Source organism: Anabrus simplex, chromosome 1, assembly GCF_040414725.1.
Source record: "Anabrus simplex isolate iqAnaSimp1 chromosome 1, ASM4041472v1, whole genome shotgun sequence".
Lineage (NCBI taxonomy): Eukaryota > Metazoa > Arthropoda > Insecta > Orthoptera > Tettigoniidae > Anabrus > Anabrus simplex.
The window spans coordinates 545,020,829-545,042,396 of record NC_090265.1 but is presented as its reverse complement, the minus strand read 5'-3'; the positions used below and the strand labels follow the sequence as shown (position 1 = coordinate 545,042,396).

General features: G+C 41.7%; 2 protein-coding genes across 2 annotated transcripts in view; one reads left to right on the top strand and one right to left on the bottom strand.

Moving 5' to 3' along the window:
* The window catches only part of Su(fu) (suppressor of fused), a 98,895-nt gene extending 96,861 nt beyond the window's left edge, over window positions 1–2,034 (bottom strand). The window contains exon 1 of the mRNA XM_067135513.2: window positions 1,871–2,034. Within this exon, the coding sequence (XP_066991614.1) occupies window positions 1,871–2,019 (149 nt within the window). The 5' untranslated portion in view covers window positions 2,020–2,034. The remainder of the gene's footprint in view (window positions 1–1,870) is intronic.
* A 221-nt stretch (window positions 2,035–2,255) lies between these two features.
* The window catches only part of Arp1 (Actin-related protein 1), a 120,054-nt gene continuing 100,741 nt past the window's right edge, over window positions 2,256–21,568 (top strand). The window contains exons 1-2 of the mRNA XM_067135512.2: window positions 2,256–2,381; window positions 6,238–6,302. Of these exons, the coding sequence (XP_066991613.1) occupies window positions 2,334–2,381; window positions 6,238–6,302 (113 nt within the window). The 5' untranslated portion in view covers window positions 2,256–2,333. The remainder of the gene's footprint in view (window positions 2,382–6,237; window positions 6,303–21,568) is intronic.

Below are 21,568 nucleotides of genomic sequence, written 5' to 3'. Positions count from 1 at the left end.
AGTGTTGTCTATGATACATACAGTATTTCTTCGATACGACTGTCCTAATACAGTTTCCACATACGGTATTAATACTACGTTGTCTGGCTCCTTGGCTGAATGGTCAGCGTTCGGTTCACAGGTCTCCAGGATCGATTCCCGACCGGGCCGAGATTATGTATATCAGCCCGGAGGCTGGTTGGATCCTCGAAGAGCACCACCAGAGGTAATGCTGTTATAGGGAAACCACAAAAAACCAATGGCGGCACCAATATGAGGCATATTAAGCAAGATGAGTGCGTTAGTTCGTCATTGCCTTCCTCAATGGGCCAAAAAGTGCTATTCCAAGACAACCAGTAGCACCTTTCATAACATTCAGGCACAGTAGTCGTACTTCGAATTTCAATACTCAGCACTACCCTGCCTCAGCAGCTGTCACAGCCATACATGGGACTGGGACTATATTTTCCTCTGGTCTGTGCCAAGAGAAAGATGCAAAAGTGCTGCGTAAGGTTAATTAATTTGGCTCGGGGACTAGGTATTTCTGTTACTCATCCGGCCGAAAAAACTGGGCCAAAATCCACATGAATTGTCGATCCCCAAGAAAATGGGAAAAAAGCCAGGAAGAACAAAGTAGTAATACAATACTCATAGCAATAATTTTCGGTCACAAAATAATATGTGCTTCAGATGTTTTTTTTTTTTTTTTTTTTTTTTTTTTAATGCTCACTGCCTCCAGAATTACGGGACCGGTTTCAATAGAGGCAGGCGACGAACAACAGCAAATCATATGCGACAATGAGAGACAAACAAGCAGGAAGTCACAGACATACAATGTCGAAAACACGGGCTTCTAATATACAACACAGCAAGCTAAAGCAAACGGAACTTTACACGAATAGCACTATTAATCCGTCAGTCTGTCCACGCAGCATTCTCCTCTAACAAGTAAAACTTTATTCAAGATACTGGTGACAAAGTTTGATATCGTAAGTAATCTCCTGGCAGAATACTACAGTTTGCAACGAAGAGCTCACTTATATTGTATACCGTACCAATGTTATTACAGATTGATTTCTATCATCATCATCATCATCTATGTCGCTGTCATCTCCAAAACAGAAAATAGTAGTCATATACTGGTGACGAAGTATAAAGGCAGAACAATGAGTATGAAAAAAATTACCGGTACAACTATTTCCTGATACAGTGAATCACACAATAAGACTAAATATTACAGAAGTAATTCTTCACTTCAAATGCGAATCATGAGTGCTCGTAATAGACCTACTGGTAAAATAACAGATTCTTTAAATCATCAGATGCACTGCCATCAAAAGCAGATTTTACAAACTAAAAGTAGTAGTTTAAAAACAATACGAAGAAAATTCAGGAATTGCGAACGAATATAAGATTTAAAAAATACTAAAAATGAACAATAGCCTGCAGCAGAATAAGTTCACATTTCAGACAGCAAAAGAAAAAAATTAAGAATCCCCTGCATTGCCTCCTAAGAGTGATTGGTCGCGTAAAACCTAATTTCAGGTACATTTTCTAATCGGGCAACCAATACGTATTTACCTTCCAATAAAGTAAGATGTTCTAAAATATACCTACATCAGAATCCAAGCAGACTGAACAAAGCTAGGTCCTATCCACATAAATTAAACAACATGTAAAGTAACGAATTCCCAAAAGAAAAATGAAATCAGGTTATGACTAATTTTAAAATAAATATGGAAAACTATGGGAAGATTATAGTCAATTTCAGATTTGGAAGACCGACGAAAGGGGACTGACAGATAGAAACAAGTGTTTGCCATTTGACGTTACATGGTAGCATCACAATAAAACTGTCTTCAACTTTGTTACAATTGTTTTACACACTCACCAATATTTCACCAGCGCTGTCACTTGCAGAGGATTTGGTTGATCGGGATATATTCTTCGGCATTGTGAATATAGAGCTTCTAGTCCTAAAGGAGTTGGCGGAAATATATTCATTGGAGGCCGAGTTCGCACACTTCCTTCTTCGTTCATTTTTTTCTCTTTTGTGATTGTAATTCATGATTGTGCCATAGTTCATATTTTCGATGTGAGATGGCACTAAAGATCTACTACACTAGTCACAAGGCAGAAAAGAACATAATGAAAATTTGATCTAGAATATAAAATAAAGTTGCAGATATTTAAAATATAATTTGTTTATATGTTTCATAAAGTTAATATTGAAGTTAATTCGCTCAAATGTATTACCTGATCATTCAAGTGAGTCATAAAGGATGGGCAAACCGGGGCTGTATTAGATCTCTTTGGATTTTGAGGACTTTAGTGAAGTAAATATTTTAGTAAAAATGGAACCGTACGATGTTATAGTAAATCAGCCCGTTGTTATCGATAATGTAAGTATCTAAATGAGATATTCCATATGACTCGAGGTGCACGTTGTTGTTTTTGCTAGTACCGTAATAATATTCAGCTGTCAAAAAAAGTTTTGTCTCATATGGCATCGCCATGTTAGCCACTGACACTCCTTCGTTTAAACATAATACTGCTCTGTATATGCCAGACTAGCTGCTAGATTTATTTAATAGCCCAAATAACGTTCTATATTATTTCGTATGTGATGTTTACCGGCTTGCCATAATCTTGATATGTCACTATGGACTCCACCATAACCTGACCAAATAGACTTGCTTTCATTTAATATTCCTGCTAAAAACAATCTTACCGATAGCTTGACGAGTACTAGTTTTGTTCGCTGTGGCAGATTTAACTGAATATTGAATGAATTTGTAATGATGGGAATATCGTCGTCGTATACCAGGTCGTATTCATAATCAGGTTCTTGGGCAACTTATAGGTTCTAAGGTTATGGTACCAGAGGAAGGAACATATTCTAAGGTTATGGTACCACAGGAAGGAGAGGTGAAAGAACAAGTTAAAGTTATTTACGTTCAACCACCTTGTAGGGCATCCATTAGGGAAGATTGCATATGCATTGTTAACGAATAAGGAACTGATGATTGTGAAATGACACAATTAAGTCCCTAATATCCAATTCTATGACAGATCATTTTCATACCCCTCTATCTGATGCTCTGATTGTTTTATTCCATTTTTGGGTTGATTTACATCTTGCCTCAATGCATACATCCTTAACTTTCATGATCTTCAGTTAGGCTAATCACATTCTTGCAGAGTTATAGAGCTCTGTATCTTATGATTTTCATGACCGGAAAAACCAAGGCTTGAAATGAGTCAGAAGTACTGTAGGTAGAACCAAGTTCGTTATTTTTTTTTTCTTTATTTCGCACCGACACAGATAGGTCTTATGGCAGCAATGGCATAGGAAAGGCCTAGGAGTGGGAAGGAAGCGGCCGTGGCCTTAATTAAGGTACAGCCCCAGCATTTGCCTGGTGTGAAAATGGGAAACCACAGAAAACCCTCTTCAGGGCTGCCGACAGTGGGGTTCGAACCCACTATCTCCCGATTACTTGATACTGGCCGCACTTAAGTGACCGCATCTATTGAGCTTGGTAGGCCTGATCTTAGAGGATTGAATTAAGAATGTGAAGCCTACATACATGGCATTCATAGATGTAGAAAAGGCATTCAGTAATGTTGATTAGACCAAGCTATTTCAGATTCTGAAGGTGATCGAGATCAGATACCACAAACGCAGAATTATCTACAATCAGTCTGCAATATAATAATGTAAGGCTATGAAAAGGAAACAACAATCCAGAAAGGAGTGAGGGAAGGCTGCAGTTTGTCCCCTCTCCATTTCAGTGTTATTTAGAACAGGCGGTAAAGAAAATCAAGGAATTTGGAAAAGGAATCACAATCCAAGGAGAGGAAATCAAAGCTCTGAGATTTGCTAATGATGGCAGAAGTGAGGAGGACATATAATGCAGACTAGCACAAGCAAGAAAGGCCTTTCTCAAGAAAGGAAATTTTCTCACTTCAAACATTAATATAGGAATTAAAAAGGCATTTTTGAAGACTTTTGTCTGGAGCATGGCACTGAAACATGGACGATAAGTAGCTCAGAGAGAAAGAGAATAGAAGCTTTTGAAATGTGGTGTTACAGAAGAATGCTGAAGGCAAGTTGGGTGGATCGAATCACAAATGTAGAGATACTGAATCGAATTGGTGAGAGAACGATTTGGCAAAATTTGACCAGGTGAAGAGACAGAATGTTAGGACACATTTTAAGACACCCAGGACTTGTTCAGTTAGTTTTTGAAGGAAGTGTAGTGAGTAATCACAGCAGTGGTAGACCAAGGTATGAATGTGGCAAACAGATTAGAGTATATGTAGAATGTAGTAGTTGCATAGAAATGAAACAGCTCAGGTTAGGTTGGCATGGAGGGTTGCATCAAAACAGTCTATGGACTGATTACCCAGAAAATGACTACTTGTCAAGTGGGATATCATCCTGTTCATTTTGACCTCTTTTGTGGTTACTCTGAAGTGAAGTGAAGTGAAGTTAAACTTGGTGAAACTACTGGTGTCTTTAATAAGTTACCTCTGGCTGTGACTTGTAGCATGTTTATCCCCATTAAATCATGAAATGTCTGCTTTAACTTCTTACATGAGCCCATGACAGATAATCTATATTTTACACATTAAGCCCTACACGTGAACTCATTTAAGAACTGTAATACACTGACATAGCAAATGTCATGGGATAGTCAACTAATAGCGTGTGGGGCCTCCTCTGGCCCTGCGAACTGCAGTTAGACGCTGTGGAAGTGAGTCGACAAGTCCCTGGTAGTCCTCTGGACGCAGCTGACACCAAATCGTTTGCAGAGCAGCCGCCAATGCTGGTCTGTTCGTGGGTGCAGGATCCATGGCACGGAGCCTGCGTTCCAGGACATCCCAGATATGCTCGATAGGGTTCATATCGGGGCTCCTGGGTGGCCATGGCAGTCGTTGGACCTCTGCTGCATGTTCCTCGAACCATTCCCGGGTGACGTGGGGGCAATGTGGCGGCGCGTTATCATCTTAAAACACCGCCGAACTGTCTGGGCGCTGGAAGGTCAAAAATGGGTGGAGATGGTCTCCAAGCAGCTCAACATACCGCGTACCATTCAAAGTCTCTTCCAGAACAACTAGGGGGCCCATTCCATACCAGGAAAATGCACCCCAGACCATAACAGAGACACCAGCGCCTTGGACCACACCTTCGAGGCAGGCGTGATCCTTCGCTTCATGTGGTCTGTACCATACACGGTGCCTCCCATCGGCATGGTGCAGTTGAAATCGTGATTTGTCCGACCATATCATGTTACTCCATTGTTCCAGTGTCCATCCCTGGTGACTGGCGACAAATATGTGTCGTTGTGCCCGATGACGTTGAGTTAACAGCGGCACCGGCTCCCATACCCCATAGAACCCATGTTCCTACGGATTGTCCACTGGGACATGTGTCTAGCACGGCCTGTGTTGAATTGAGCCTTGATTTGTTGCACGGTTGCCTGTCTGTCACTATTGACAATCCGTCTCAGATGTCACGGTCATCGAGGGTGGCTGGACGGCCGGTTGTTCGTCTGTTGTTGACGGTGACACCCGCATTCAACCATACACGATACACCCTGGACACGGTTGATCGTGTGAAGCCGAATTCCTGCACCACTTCCGAAATCGCAGTTCCCATCCGTCAGGCACCGACCACCATACCCCGTTCGAACGGTGTCAGCTCACGACGACGTTCCATGTTACATCTGTCACATGCACAGCCACTGCTCACAAGGTCTCCTATACAACTGCCGCTGGCACAGGGGGCGTGTGGTGCGCAGACAACACACCTGCGCATCAGTGCTCCACTATCCCATGACATTTGCTCAGTCAGTGTATTTGTGGTGGTGAGGAAGTACAACTAGTTAACCATCCTCTTGTAATATGGGTGTCCTGCATAATTCAGTATCGAACAAGATTAGTGACTGATCATCAAATGTAACTAGTAACTTATGTTTCCAGACATTTTTGTATGAAAACTCCTCAGTGTATGTTTCTATGGAAGCCAACAGGTCCTTCAGAAGGGCTCCAGCAGTATTCTTTGTGTTTTGCTTTACTTTACTGGGATGAATTAAATAAAGTGTGGACTTCAGGTTTTTTTAGCCAACCAAAAAATAAAAAAAGAGAGAGAACCTGTTAAGCCACAGAACTTGCTGCAACAGTTGTGTTCATTTTGTTATTTACACTTGGCATATTTTTTAAATGTTATTAAACCAATGGTTTGCTTTCTTCCAGGGATCTGGTATAATTAAGGCTGGATTTGCTGGAGATCAAATACCAAAATGCAGGTTTCCAAATTAGTAAGTTCAGTACATTCCATTACAAGATATTAGATATAGATCAGTTTATGAACCCCTCTCATAATGTAAATGAAATCAGTGAAAGAAAGAACATTCTGCTTGAAACATTCATTCTATATATTTGTCAGAACTTCTATAATAAAAACAAATCCCACCTCCATCTCTCTAACTCACCACCATTCCCCTCTTTCCCTCTCTCCCCCACAAGCCCTGCACCCCCTTCCCCTTACCCCTTTACTCCTCCCATACTCGCAAACACAGCTGAGCCAACAATAGACACGATCAGTAAGAACAGGACTGTTAAATTTGAGGTCAGGCCGTTATCGAGTGGACAACTACTTAATAAGTAAGTTTAAGTAAGTTTTCTTCACACTTGTTTCTTTGCTTATTAGCCCAGGGTTCTCATACAACCTCATTTTTCCATTACAGATTTGAATTTCATTGACGTATATATCACATACATTTTACCTGGCATCTGTTATCTTCTCTTACATGGCCTCTTAGTTTTTTGCTGCCCTCCTGACTACGAGGTTTGTCCGGAAAATACGTATAAAAGTTGAATAATAACTTTATTTGACAATTATTCAGGTATTACAATATGGTCTCCTTCAAAGTACTCTCCCTGAGACAAGATGCACTTCTGCCAACGCCGTTTCCACTGTTGATAACATTGTTGAAAGTCTTCAGTTGTGATGCTGTTCAGTTGCCGTGTTGTTTCTCCCTTGATGGCTTCCACATCACCCAAGTGCCGCCCCCGAAGCACCATTTTGCATTTCGGGAACAGGAAGAAGTCACAAGGGGCTAAATCGGGTGAATAAGGCGGGTGGTCTGTCACGGTGATTGAGCTTCAGGCCAAAAACTCACGCACAACGAGCGACGTGTGAGCGGGCGCATTGTCGTGATGAAGGATCCACCTGCCCCCTTGTGCCAAATCCGGTCGAACTCGGGGCCACACGAGCTCTGAGACTTGATGTTGATGCACTGTTCCTCAATCAGAGAGAGCTCCATACCAACGGCAGGTGAAAACGGGTAACTTTCAACAAGCAGCCGCACACTGCTACTGACACGCAGAGCTCTCCGACTCGAACTGAGCGTTTAGAAGATTGGTGACAACAGCAGTGCCACCTGGTGGCACCTCCACGATACGTGATACGTCACCCCGATGGATTTATACGTATTTTCCGGACAAACCTCGTATTTAAAAATAAGGCAAACACACCTATCCAACATTGGACACATTCACTGAGAAGGCCAGGCCTATGGAGAGTGCAACTGTTCAAAAAATTTTAACTTCATTGGCGGTTTTCCACTATGTGTCACATACAGTTTACCCGGCACGTGTTTCCTCTCAATCTTAGTTTCTCTAGTTTTTTGCTCTCCTCTTAACTATTTGTGATGGTAACTCAACGGAGACAAGCTGTCATTTTGAATTTTTGACGCAGTGATTTTGTCCTGTTTTTAAATTGTAACGCACTGCAAGTTTTGGACTAAGAGGTCCACAACCTCGCCAAATCACTTATTGTTTGTTTCCATCATGCCTCATTTGTTTTCATTCTTTTCTTCATTAGGTTTTAACACATTTTTTAGCATCATTTATGTAAAAAACTTTAACCTTTTTTTCACTGAAGATGTCTCAAACAAGTTGATTATTACTCCACCTAATGATGGAAATTTGTATATATTGAATTGTTTTAATTCTGTCATGTCTCTCTTGTTTTTCATTCTTTCCTTCATTATGATTTAACACATTTTTTTGGCTTTGCCAATCCTGGATATTATTTCATTCTTGGGATTGCAACAATGCTCAGTCACTACAGTCTGAACACAGCCTCAAAATAGATATTAAAAAGTTGAGGGGACAAGACACAGCCATGTCGCATGCCTCTATGTAAAGTTATGTCCTCAGTCGTGTCTCCCTTTACTTTGACCTCTGCTGTTTCGTTTGATGATACATAGATCACCAGCATCAACACCGGTAGTTTTAAAACCCTCAGCAAGTTTTGCATCAGATATGCAATCGAACGCTATTCGGTAGTCGATGAAGCATGTGTACATCTTGACATTCATACCCAGGCATGTCTGTCAGAAAAGAGTCTTGTGAGTTCCCAGTCCATTTCTAAAACCAACCTGAGCAGCACCAATTTGGCACTCGCATTTTGCGTAGAAACGAGTGTGGATGATATGTAGGAATATTTTGAAGACGTGGAACATTAGGATGATCATGAGATAATAATCACAATGTGATGCACTAGCTTTTTTAGGTATGGTAACAAAAGTTGATCTTAACCAGTCAGATGGAATTCTCCCAACCTTATATAATGTGTTGAATAGTGCAGTTAGCAGGTTTAGGCCTCTACCATCACCTTGAGAAATGAGTTTGAGAGTTTCTGAATGTATCTTGTCTGTACCCACAGCTTTACCTTTTTTCTGAAGCTTGATTGGATACAAAACTTCCTCTTTTGTTATGTCAGTGCTTGCTTTGCTGCATTTTTCAATACAGGGTGGTTTTTCTGGCTGCACATCATTAAACACTGTTGCTCACGTCCGCAGGTATTACCTACCATTACCCTGCACGTGTCCCCCGGGTGGTGCTAAGCGAGCAACTACGATCAAGATGAGACCGAACTGTCATAAACGACCTCTCGGTCATGATAACCTATATTCGTCGAACAGTCCTTCTAAGGACTATGAATTTCAAACACGGAAGATCGGCCCACAGATCAACATCTGCCAGTTTAACATCGAAGGCATTAGTAGAGCCAAGAGTGAGTATTTATCAAGCATTTTACAGAAGCACGCAGTTGACATTGTTGTACTACAGGAAACACATACAGAGAACACTGAACAGTTATTGGCAAGGGGAAAGATACCAGGATTTAAAATGATAGCAGCTCACGACCATGCTCAATACGGAATTGCTACTTACATTAGAAATAACATTTGCAACTACAGTACCCTACCAGTAAGCGATCATCCAACCTATTTCTCCACCTCAGTACAAATAGAAGACATCATGGTAACGAATATTTACAAGCCACCCAATGAAATATGGCCTGATCCCATTCCCATAATACCTTCTCATAATAACATCATCCTTGGAGATTTCAACAGCCACCATACATCTTGGGGCTATAAGCGAGATGATGAAAATGGAACTAAGGTCTCAGAATGGGCAGAAGTAAACAACCTTGCACTGATATATGACCCCAAAGATAAGGGAACGTTTCACTCTGGCCGTTGGAAATGTGACTACACACCAGACCTTTGCTTTGTCTCGCACAGTTTTATGTTACCATCTTGCCGTGTTAGGAGACAAGTGCTCAATAACTTCCCGCACAGCCAGCACAGACCCATAATCTACCAAATAGGAATTCAGATCCCAGTTATACAATCTACACCCAGACCTCGCTGGAACTTTCAGAAAGCAGAATGGGTTGCTTATGCCAAGTCTACTGATGCCAACATCAGATGGATTAAACCTGTCCCAGAGAACTACATGAGGTTTGTTGGCTTAATAAAATCAGCAGCAAAAACCTATATTCCTAGAGGATTCCGTAAAGACTATATACCGGGATGGAGTGAAGAGTCCAGCAGACTGAGTAAGGAATTCGAAGAAAATAGCAGTCACGAGAAAGCAACAGATTTACTACAATCACTTGATCTTGCTAGAAAAGAGAAGTGGGTGAAGACTGTAAAAGACATGAATTTCACCCATTCCAGCAGAAAAGCATGGTCACTTATTCGGAAATTAGATTCCACATCCATACCACCAAAGCAACATTCCCCAATCAAGGTAGAAGCAATAGCAAATCACCTCGTTTCCACCTCTAAAACAACAAGGAATAAACTGACCACGAAATGGGTTAAAACTGAGCTTAAACGGGCAAAACGAGAAACACAACCGAACGCAACCTATTCACAACCTTTCACATCACAAGAGGTCGATGAGGGATTAAAATCACTCCGAAATGGCAAAGCTGCAGGACTAGATGGAATCTACCCAGAACTACTAAAAAACTGTGGTCCAGCTACAAGAAGATGGCTTGCTGCATTCTTCAGCTCCATACTTCAGTCAGGAAGACTTCCCCCAATCTTCAAGAAGTCAAAAATTATTGCCCTTCTGAAACCAGGAAAGGATCCAACTCTCCCACAAAGCTATCGACCTATAGCTCTACTCTGCGTCACCTACAAGTTATTAGAAAGACTGATACTAAACCGAATAGCACCTGCTATCGAAGCATTCCTTCCAGTTGAACAAGCAGGATTTCGACCCAGCCGTGACTGCAGTGACCAAGTACTGTCCTTGACCACATATCTGGAGGTTGGTTTTGAGAAGAAATTGAAAAGCGTCTCTGTCTTCTTAGATCTTACAGCTGCATATGACACAGTCTGGAGGGAAGGTCTTATGCTTAAACTGATTAAAGCTGTTCCTTGCTTAAAAATTACTACACTAATTGACAGAATGTTAAGCAACCGACTATTTCAAGTTCACTCAGAACACAACAGAAGCAAATTTCACAAAGTCAACAATGGTCTGCCTCAAGGGTCGGTTCTATCTCCTACTCTCTTCAACTTATACATCCACGACCTGCCTGAAACAGTGTCCCGAAAGTTCATATATGCGGACGATATTTGCCTTACAATTCAACGACCCAACTTCGCAGAAGCTGAAATAGTTCTTAACCGAGACCTTGAACTGTTGGATGACTACTTTCAAAGATGGTACCTTCATCCCAATCCACAGAAAACAGTGACATCTACATTCCATCTGAACAACGCAGAAGCAAACCACCATCCAAGGGTATTCTTCAAGGGCCATGAACTACAATATTGTGCCAATCCCAGTTACTTAGGAGTAACATTGGACAGGTCTCTTACGTACAAAAATCATCTGCAGAAAACCGCCAACAAACTAAAAAGTCGTAATAACATTCTCCAACGATTGGCTGGAACCTCCTGGGGAGCGGATGGAAACACATTAAGGACAACATCTCTGGCCTTAGTCTATTCTGCAGCAGAATACTGCTCTGGTGTTTGGCTTAACAGTGCTCACACACAGCTAGTAGATTCACAACTTCGTCAAACCATGCGAATCATAACTGGTACACTTCGTGCTACACCGACCCAATGGTTACCGGTTCTCAGCAATATACTACCTCCACATATCAGGAGACAGAAGGCCCTTTTTCAGCTATGGACCAGAATGCTAAAGAATGAACGTCTACCTGTTCATGAGGATATCAGACAGAAATGCACACGCCTGAAGTCTCGCCAGCCTGCTTGGAAGACAGCCGTGAAGATAACATCTAGTGAATTCAACCCCACCTCTAAATGGTTAACAGAGTGGTCTTTATCCCCAGCTCGGGCAATAGTGGATATTAATAACCCATCCACAAAGCTGGCAGGCTTTGATCTGCCACGTTGCACCTGGAGTAGACTAAACCGCATGAGATGTGGAGTAGGTAGAACAGCATCTACTTTACACACCTGGGGCTGGTCAGTTTCTCCATACTGTGATTGTGGGGAGGTTCGACAAACAATGAGACATGTAGTGCAGGAATGTCCACTCCGTGCTTTCACTGGCACCATGGAAGACCTCAACACAGCAACACCCGAAGCAGTGAAGTGGGTGGCGGGTTTGGACATTCACATTTAGTGACATGTACATCACTCGCACTCAGTGTGTATATATGAACTGTCAGAGTTGATAGGTGGATAGCGATGTAAATATATTGTGTTTTCTTCTTGTACTTTCAAACTTTGTAAATTGCTTTCTTTGACTGTATAGATATGATAATTTGTATTTACTTTGTACTCATCTTTCACTGGTTGTGTAAATAGTTTATGGGTTGTCATTATTCATCATACGCCAAATAAATAAAAATAAAATTAAACAGATTCTCAACAGACTCTCTCCAGCACTTCAGCTGTTTTTCAACTCTCACCAAGATAATGCTGTTGGCATCCCTCAGTATAGCTTTATATGGCTTGCGATATTTTCCATTAAGTTCGTTGATTTTCTTATGGAGATTGAAGACGTCATGTTTCTCCTGGAGATATTCTATTTCTCTGCATATTTCCACCAGTCAAAGTTCTTTTGCCTCCCTGCATTTTCTCTGTACTGCCCTGTTCAACTCTGCATACTGATCTTTATCCCTGTGCTTCATATACCATCTTTCTTCCATAAGTTGTAATATTTCATCCATCATCCATGGCTGCTTCTCTGGGCTGCTTGAATATCCACTGGCTGTTTCTTGATTATCAATGAGCACGTTCTTTAGGACACTCCATTGTGATTCAATATTGATTGTTCCCAAGTTGTTAACTGTACTTGTCCATTCTTCAAGCTTCAACATTGTTTGAGTCTGTGCCTCGAGGTTGTCGAGTTTCTTTATATCAATGCGCTTAGGTTTTTCGGAGCATCTGATCTTGATAAAGCAATGGGGTTTGAAATCCATTATGACGAATTCTGGTCACTTAACATCCGCACCAGGGTAGGTTTTAGCCGATTTCACAAACCTTTCCAGATGACTTTTAATGAGGATGAAGGTTATCTGGCTCCTGACAATATGACCTTCACAGTCTGCAGGAGACATCCATGTATACAAGTGCCAGGGATGTAGTTTGAAGGAGGTATTGATGACAGATAGCTATTGTTCTGAACAAAACTCTACCAGACAATCTCCTCTGGTATTTCTCTCACCAATTGTCCAGCATCATCCTCCACACAAAGACCTATCTTTGTGTTGAAGTCACTGAGGACCACTGTTATCTCCTCTTTCTTTGTAAGGGCCATTGCCTTCTCCAGAGTGGAATAAAATTTCTCAACCAATTCTTTGTCTTTATCTCCTGTTGGAGTATAAACTTGGACAATGTTCATGGTACGATGTGATGTTTGCAGTTTAAGAAGAATGGCTCTATATCCAAGGGAATTAAATCAATGACAGACTTCACTAGATTAGAAGAAAGGAGCACAGCTACTCCATATTGATGTTCAGGATCTTCACCAGCAGAGAAATAGAGGACCCTGTGTTCAGTCTTATGTGTTCCTAACTTCATTGAGGGCCAAAATTTGGACAGTGCATTTCTGCTTCGAGATTTGCAAGCTTGAGATAGGTGTTGATTCCCATAGGGAATCTGAAATATTTGTTCCAAAACAGTAAATTTATAATACCAATACAAATGGTCCGTTATTGGACATTATAAATAAATCAATCAGCTCCAATCAGCCTACGCAGTGGCCTCCACGGTATGCACTAGCCATGCGTCTTGGTAGGTGTGCTAGGTACCAACTGATGAGCCCAGCCTAGCACACAGGGGCGAAACGCTGGCAGCCAGGATGAGTTAGCTGGAAAATTTATAATGTTCAATAATGAACCATTTATATTTGTATTATTTGCAAGCTTTACACTTCATAATTCTCATATTTTGGTCTGCATTGAATTGTACATTAAAGTCAAAGAAATATTAATGTTTATTAATTTCCACCTATTCAATACATAAAGAGTAATTTTAATTAAGAATTATTATTTATTTAGCGTATGGCCCATACAATAAAGTTGAGTACAGAAATAAATTATATACATATTTACATACAAGAAAGCAATGAACAAGAAAAGACTCCTTATTACTGAATGTCAAGATCATTGATCCACTGTATTGCTTTTGGAGTTGCCATCAGAAAATCCACTTTGCTGTGTGTGTATGCCCGCGTTTCACACTCTCTGACAATATGGTGTATGGTTTATTGTGCAGCTCCGTGGTCACACAAGGGTCTCGGCAACTTGTTCCAATTAAACAACATGTCTCTGCATCTGCCATGACCTGTTCTTATTCTGTTCAGAGCAGACCATGTTTTACGTGGTAGCTGGAATCCATTTGGAAGTTTGGCATTCGAGAACATACTGCGCAGGTGGATCTCCGTTGCTGCTTCCCACCGTCTTTTCCACTCTGTAGTTGGGCTGTAGCCTCTAGCAACCATGTGTAAGGCGTTACGTAAAGTTGGATGGCGTGAACGTAATCTGTTTTGGTTTATAGTTCGTAGATCTTCATGTACAGGTAGATCGGGGTTCCTTAAGATTTTATTAAATTCTTTGATGAGAGCGGTGGATCTGCGTAAATCAGATGGCATTATTCCAGATAAAAGCGGGAGCCAGTGAGTTGGTGTAGATCAAATTGTGCCAGTTATTATGTGCATGGTGGAATTCGATTCAGTATCAATAAGTCTTGTGTGATGACTGTTCATCCATACTGCAGTACAGTACTCAGCACTTGAATACACCAAGCCTAAAGATGAAGACCGTAAAACGCTTGCCGAAGAACCCCAGGTAGTTCCACAAAGCTTATGAATGATGATGTTACGTGTTTTCAGTTTCTGTGCTGTGTTCAGCAGATGTTGCTTGTAGGTTAGTGTTCGATCCAAGGTTACTTCAAGTTATTTAGGGTTCCAGTTGTGGTGAAGTATCCTGCCACAGAAACTCGCATTCAGTTTAGTATTCGCTAAGTGATTGTTTACGTAGAAACAAGACACCTCCGTTTTCTTGATGCTGGGCTTGAGTCTCCAGTCCCTGACGTAAGTTTCCAAAATGGACAAATCCCTTGTTAACATCTCTTCAGTTTTCTCCAGTTCTTTGTGTTGCACAGCTAATGCTATATCATCAGCATAGCAGAATTTCCATGATGTAACTTCAGGAAGATCAGATATATATATAAGCTGAACAAGAGAGGTGATAGGACTGAACCTTGAGGCAAACCATTTTTAAGCTTCCTCTTCTTGCTCACATTGTTCCCGATGATAACCTGAAGCCTCCTATCGCTCAGCATATTGTTAATAAGTCTTGCTATCTTTCAGCATGGTATGACCCGGAGAAGTTTATAGACCATACTTTCCCTCCACATGGTATCAAATGCAGCAGTGAGATAGACAAAAACCCCTGCGGGTGGGGGACGCACATGTAGAATACACCCGCGGTATCCCCTGCCTGTCGTAAGAGGTGACTAAAAGGGGCCCAAGGGGCTCTCAACTTGGGAGTGTGGATTGGCGACCACGGGGCCCTTAGCTGAATCTTGGCATTGGTTCCACTTACTTGTGCCAGTCTCCTCACTTTCGTTTATCCTATCCGACCTCCCTTGGCCAACTCTTGTTCTTTTCCGACCCCGACGGTATTAGAGCATTCGAGGCCTAGGGAGTCTTTCATTTTCACGCCCTTCGTGGCCCTTGCATTTCTTCGTCCGTTACTTCATTTTTCGAAGTGATGGATCCCTTCTTTCTTCTTTTTCCTCTCTCTTTACCCCCTGTGGGTGGGAGATGCAGATGAATACTACACCCACGGTATCCCCTGCCTGTCGTGATAGGCGACTAAAAGGGGTGACCAAGAGATGATTGAATTAGAACCATGACACTACTTTTGATTCGTACCATCATGCGGGGAACACCATGGGTTGCCTGTACTTGCAAGTAGTACCACTAAATTTGGTACGAAATAGGTTTGTGATTAGTAGCAGTCAAGAGCCTGGCCTGCGGGTTTCCAGTACTTGTGCGTTGTACCCATGTGAGCAACACCGCGGGCCTGGGCGTAGCCTGTGAGTTGTACCACTATATGAGCGACACCGTGGGTCTGCCTTCCCTGTGATTGGTACCCGCTATGTGAGGAACACCACGGGATGTGTGGTTAGTACACCTAGGTGAGGAACCTTATCGGTTTGCGTTGGCTATGAGTGGCGCCATTGTGTGAGAAACACCATAGGTCTGCGTTACCTGTACGAAGTGCAATACTTGTGAGAAGTACCATCTTGTGTGAACACTGTGAGTCTTCGCTACTTTTGATTAGTACCCCAACATGACAAATACCATGGTTCTACTTTACTCGCGACATGTACCATTCTGTGGGGCCTTAGACGTGGATTTTGCGCCCCTTTAGACATCAAGCATCATTGTGCTTTAAAAGTGGTCCCTTGGTCAGTATCCACTGTTATTTACGATATTTTTTTGAGTCTGATCCACTGTTTTTGTTTGTTTTTTGTTGTTGTTTTTTGTTGCTTTTTTGTTGGGTTCATGTCTGTCCATTCATTCTCCATGACATTTTTAAATTTTATTTTGGTCAGTGGATGAATTTGAACTTTTAGTTATTTCATTTCATACCATTCGGGGCCGATGACCTCGATGTTAGGCCCCTTTAAGCAACAAGCATCATCATCGAGATCGACAAAAGCAACAGATGTTTTCAATTTTCTTTGGAACCCCATATCTATGAATGCTGTAAGTGCCAAAACTTGATCACAACAGCTGCGATCTGGTCTGAAGCCTGTCTAATCCATGGGAATGTAGTGTAAAATGGCACTGCTTATTCTGTTAAATGTGAGTCTGTCAAAAGAATTAAAATTTATGAAGTAAGTCAAGGACATGTTTCACTTTTTTTTTTTTTTTAAGGGCATCTTCAGCCTTAATCTCAAACCTGAAAGATAATAAATCAGGATCCTGATTGCTACTTGCATCAAGAAATGAGCGAGAGGGATGACAGTAGTTAAAATATTCTTATTATAAAGCCTTTATAAAGCCTTACAAACAGTCCTAATTTATATACTTTTCTGAATGTCCTTGTCAAAAAATGTGGTAACAAGTTGCATATTAGTAGTTCTATAAGAACTGTAAGAAATAAGTTGGAGCTTAAACAATTTAATCTTTAGAATAATAACGAAGAAAAGTGTTATGGATTACTCCAAGTGGAGTTTACATTAAATTAATTTTAAAGTTGCAAGTTTGTTGTTAATCTTTTGTGATAAGTCTACTGCCTTCTTAAATTACATTGTAGGAGCGAGGAAAAATGCTTGATAGTAAGTAGCCATAATTATAAAGTTCTATAAGAACACAGTTAATTGTGCGTTGATTTGAACTTTGTTAAAAGGCGCTCTGTAAAGGTTGAGGGCGTAATAATAAATTTAGAGCTTAAACAGATTAATCTTTAGAATAATGACGAAGAAAAGTATTTTTGATCACTCCAAGTGGGGTTTAAAATAAAACTTTAAAAGACCATCTTACAGCATATCCAGTATTCATTCTTTCTATTTGTTTATGATGTTTTTAACATTCTCTTGACCAATCTGTTGTCTCCATTTTTCCTTCAGGAAGTAACATTGTATGTGCATTATCTTCAGACTAAACTGGAGAAGTAGACAAGCCTACTTGTAAGACATGATTCAATCAAAACAGAAAATATCCTTTAGTTAATATCCCGCCTTCGCTTAGAGGCGCGCGGCTGTGAGCTTGCATCCGGGAGATAGTAGGTTCGAATCCCACTATCGGCAGCCCTGAAGATGGTTTTCCGTGGTTTCCCATTTTCACACCAGGCAAATGCTAGGGCTGTACCTTAATTAAGGCCACGGCCGCTTCCTTCCAACTCCTAGGCCTTTACTATCCCACCGTCGCCATAAGACCTATCTGTGTCGGTGCGACATAAAGCCCCTAGCAAAAAAAAAAAAAGTTACTATCCCAAACTAAACTTATGGCCCATATAGCCAAGAGGTTTTGGCTTGCCAATGATAACTGGTACCCAGTGAGATGGCCTGCAGATATAAGGAGTGCTGTATGAAAGTGTGACTTCATCAGCTGTATTGTTTTGCTCTATTGATCAAGTTTGCTTCCTGTCATATCAGACAGTTCTTCACCTGATCACACAAGGCTTTAGTAAACCCTTTTCTACGCCTCAGACCAGGATTAGAATCTATGGACAGAAGCCTCCAGGTAAGGGACAAAGATCCTGTCCCTACACCACAGAAGTGTCAATATTGACATACACAAAGCAGAGTTGACCTGTTTCAGTGGAATCATGGTGATTTAATGTGTTTGTAACCACAGTAATTTACTACACTAGAGAAGAAAATTACTATTTGATCAATATAATATACTGAAAGCATGCAAATTTTTGGTATCATGCCATGTGTAATTTGCTGAGTATCAGATGTCTTCATATATACTTTCCATATATTTTTGAAAAGGCCTTTGATTCTGTGAACCAGAAGAAAAGTTCGGAATCCCACGAAAGATAGTCCATCTTACACAGGCAGTGTACGATGGATATACTTGTCGTGTAGAACATAAAGTGAAGCTGCCTGAGACCTGGAAAGTGACCAGAGACATTACCACAAGTTTACAGACTTTAATAAATTGTTGCTTGAGATACATTATGAGAATATGGTGGACAAAAACCCTCGAGATGTAACAAGTCAAAGTTCCGTACAACAGCCGGTAAGGAGAATACCAATATAGTTGGTCCATCATTGGACATTCAGGACAAATATTTTAAGTTCCCTATGGGAATCAACATCTATATCATCAGGTAAGGAGAAGAAAATGGAGGTGGATTGGCCACACCCCGAGAAGACCACAAGAAAGAATCGCAAGGCAGACATGGAGCTGGAATCTGCAAGGTAGCTGCAGGCAAGGTAGACCAAGAATTACCTGGAAGAGAATCATAGACAGGGAGATAGCTGGAATTAACAAGACATGGAGAGATGTGAAAGCATTGGTGGTAGATAGAACAAGCTGGAGAAATTTTGTCAAGACCCTTTGTTGCATCTTGAAATGAAAGGAAATAAGTAATAGTAGTAATAGTAATGCCATGTTTAAAAGTTAGTTCATAAATATTTCTCTCAATTATTCTTTTATGGACAAATGATTGATGGTTTTGATTATTGTTTCGAGTGTCAAAACATCAGGATTATCAGCCTTGGACAAAAGAACAGAAATTTTACGAATATAATTTATCTACAAAAAATAAATACAGTAGTTTGATAAATTGTAATTGTAAACACTTTCTAATTATCTTGGATATACACTGACTGACAGAGCAAATGCAACACCAAGGAGTGGTCAGAACTTTATGCCAATTACAGGGTAGACTGACGTCACTGAGGTATGCTCATGATGTGAAATGCGCCGCTGTGCTGCGCACGTAGCGAACGATAAATGGGACACGGCGTTGGCGAATGGCCCACTTCGTACCGTGATTTCTCAGCCGACAGTCATTGTAGAACTTGTTGTCGTGTGCCACAGGACACGTGTATAGCTAAGAATGCCAGGCCGCCGTCAACGGAGGCATTTCCAGCAGAGAGACGACTTTACGAGGGGTATGGTGATCGGGCTGAGAAGGGCAGGTTGGTCGCTTCGTCAAATCGCAGCCGATACCCATAGGGATGTGTCCACGGTGCAGCGCCTGTGGCGAAGATGGTTGGCGCAGGGACATGTGGCACGTGCGAGGGGTCCAGGCGCGGCCCGAGTGACGTCAGCACGCGAGGATCGGCGCATCCGCCGCCAAGCGGTGGCAGCCCCGCACGCCACGTCAACCGCCATTCTTCAGCATGTGCAAGACACCCTGGCTGTTCCAATATCAACCAGAACAATTTCCCGTCGATTGGTTGAAGGAGGCCTGCACTCCCGGCGCCCGCTCAGAAGACTACCATTGACTCCACAGCATAGACGTGCACGCCTGGCATGGTGCCGGGCTAGAGCGACTTGGATGAGGGAATGGCGGAACGTCGTGTTCTCCGATGAGTCACGCTTCTGTTCTGTCAGTGATAGTCACCGCAGACGAGTGTGGCGTCGGCGTGGAGAAAGGTCAAATCCAGCAGTAACTGTGGAGCGCCCTACCGCTAGACAATGCGGCATCATGGTTTGGGGCGCTATTGCGTATGATTCCACGTCACCTCTAGTGCGTATTCAAGGCACGTTAAATGCCCACCGCTACGTGCAGCATGTGCTGCGGCCGGTGGCACTCCCGTACCTTCAGGGGCTGCCCAATGCTCTGTTTCAGCAGGATAATGCCCGCCCACACACTGCTCGCATCTCCCAACAGGCTCTACGAGGTGTACAGATGCTTCCGTGGCCAACGTACTCTCCGGATCTCTCACCAATCGAACACGTGTGGGATCTCATTGGACGCCGTTTGCAAACTCTGCCCCAGCCTCGTACGGACGACCAACTGTGGCAAATGGTTGACAGAGAATGGAGAACCATCCCTCAGGACACCATCCGCACTCTTATTGACTCTGTACCTCGACGTGTTTCTGCGTGCATCGCCACTCGCGGTGGTCCTACATCCTACTGAGTCGATGCCATGCGCATTGTGTAACCTGCATATCGGTTTGAAATAAACATCAATTATTCATCCGTGCCGTCTCTGTTTTTTCCCCAACTTTCATCCCTTTCGAACCACTCCTTCTTGGTGTTGCATTTGCTCTGTCAGTCAGTGTATTTTACTCCACATAGTCACCAGTACTAATTAGCATCAATTGTAAAAGATCCTCTTATTTCTACACCTTTCTTTTATTTATAAATGGAGTTTATGGTTCACATCTTAACTATTTTGTAATTTAATTGGGTGTTTACATTTACCCCCACTCAGAGGGGCTGTAGAAATTAAACATATATTATGAAACACTACAGGTCTATAGTTATTTAAATTATTTTTTTCATTAATTATGATACATGTTTACAATTACCCCATGTTCATTTTTGTTGGACAAGAAGACAAAGAAAATTGAAGAATATGGTTAACCTTTTACTTAAGAAAGATCCTTCGCAAAATAATGGGTCCAAAGATTGTGGATGGACAGTATAGGCTGCGAGGAAGGAAAGTACTTTACCGAGACAATGAAAGGCTAACTGAGTCCATGAGAAAACGGAGACTTAAATTCTATGGGCATTTATTTAGAATGGATGAGAAGAGACTAACGAAAAGGATTTTCACAATACTAGACAGCAGACCTAAAGTGTCGGACAAATGGTTCAGGGAGGTGAGAAAGGATCTCAGACAGGTGGGACTAAATTCGGAAGACATCTCAAACCGAACAAAGTTTAGGTCAGTGATCGACAGATTTCAGGGATTCCATGACGAACCAAAACTTAACCATGGGTGGACGGACGAAAGAAGACAGGCTGCCAGAGAGAGGATGCTGAAGTTCTGGGCTGTGAGGAAGGCTTCCAGAAACATGTAATTGTTATCTAACGTGGTCTCTAATGGCCGTAAACGAATATATATGAAACACTAACAAAATTGGAACTGTATGAGGGGAATACAGAAGCACCATTAAGTCTTTGATTGTTCAACACTGTGAGAGAAAAATCAATTGTATCAGGACATGGGCCGATAAAAATAAAAAAAATTCATTTGCTTCATGAAATATAAAAAAATATGTAGATTTAAGCCTTATAAAGGATTTTACAAAATTTCAGTTGTACTGGGAAATTTTATTTTGAAATTGTAATGACC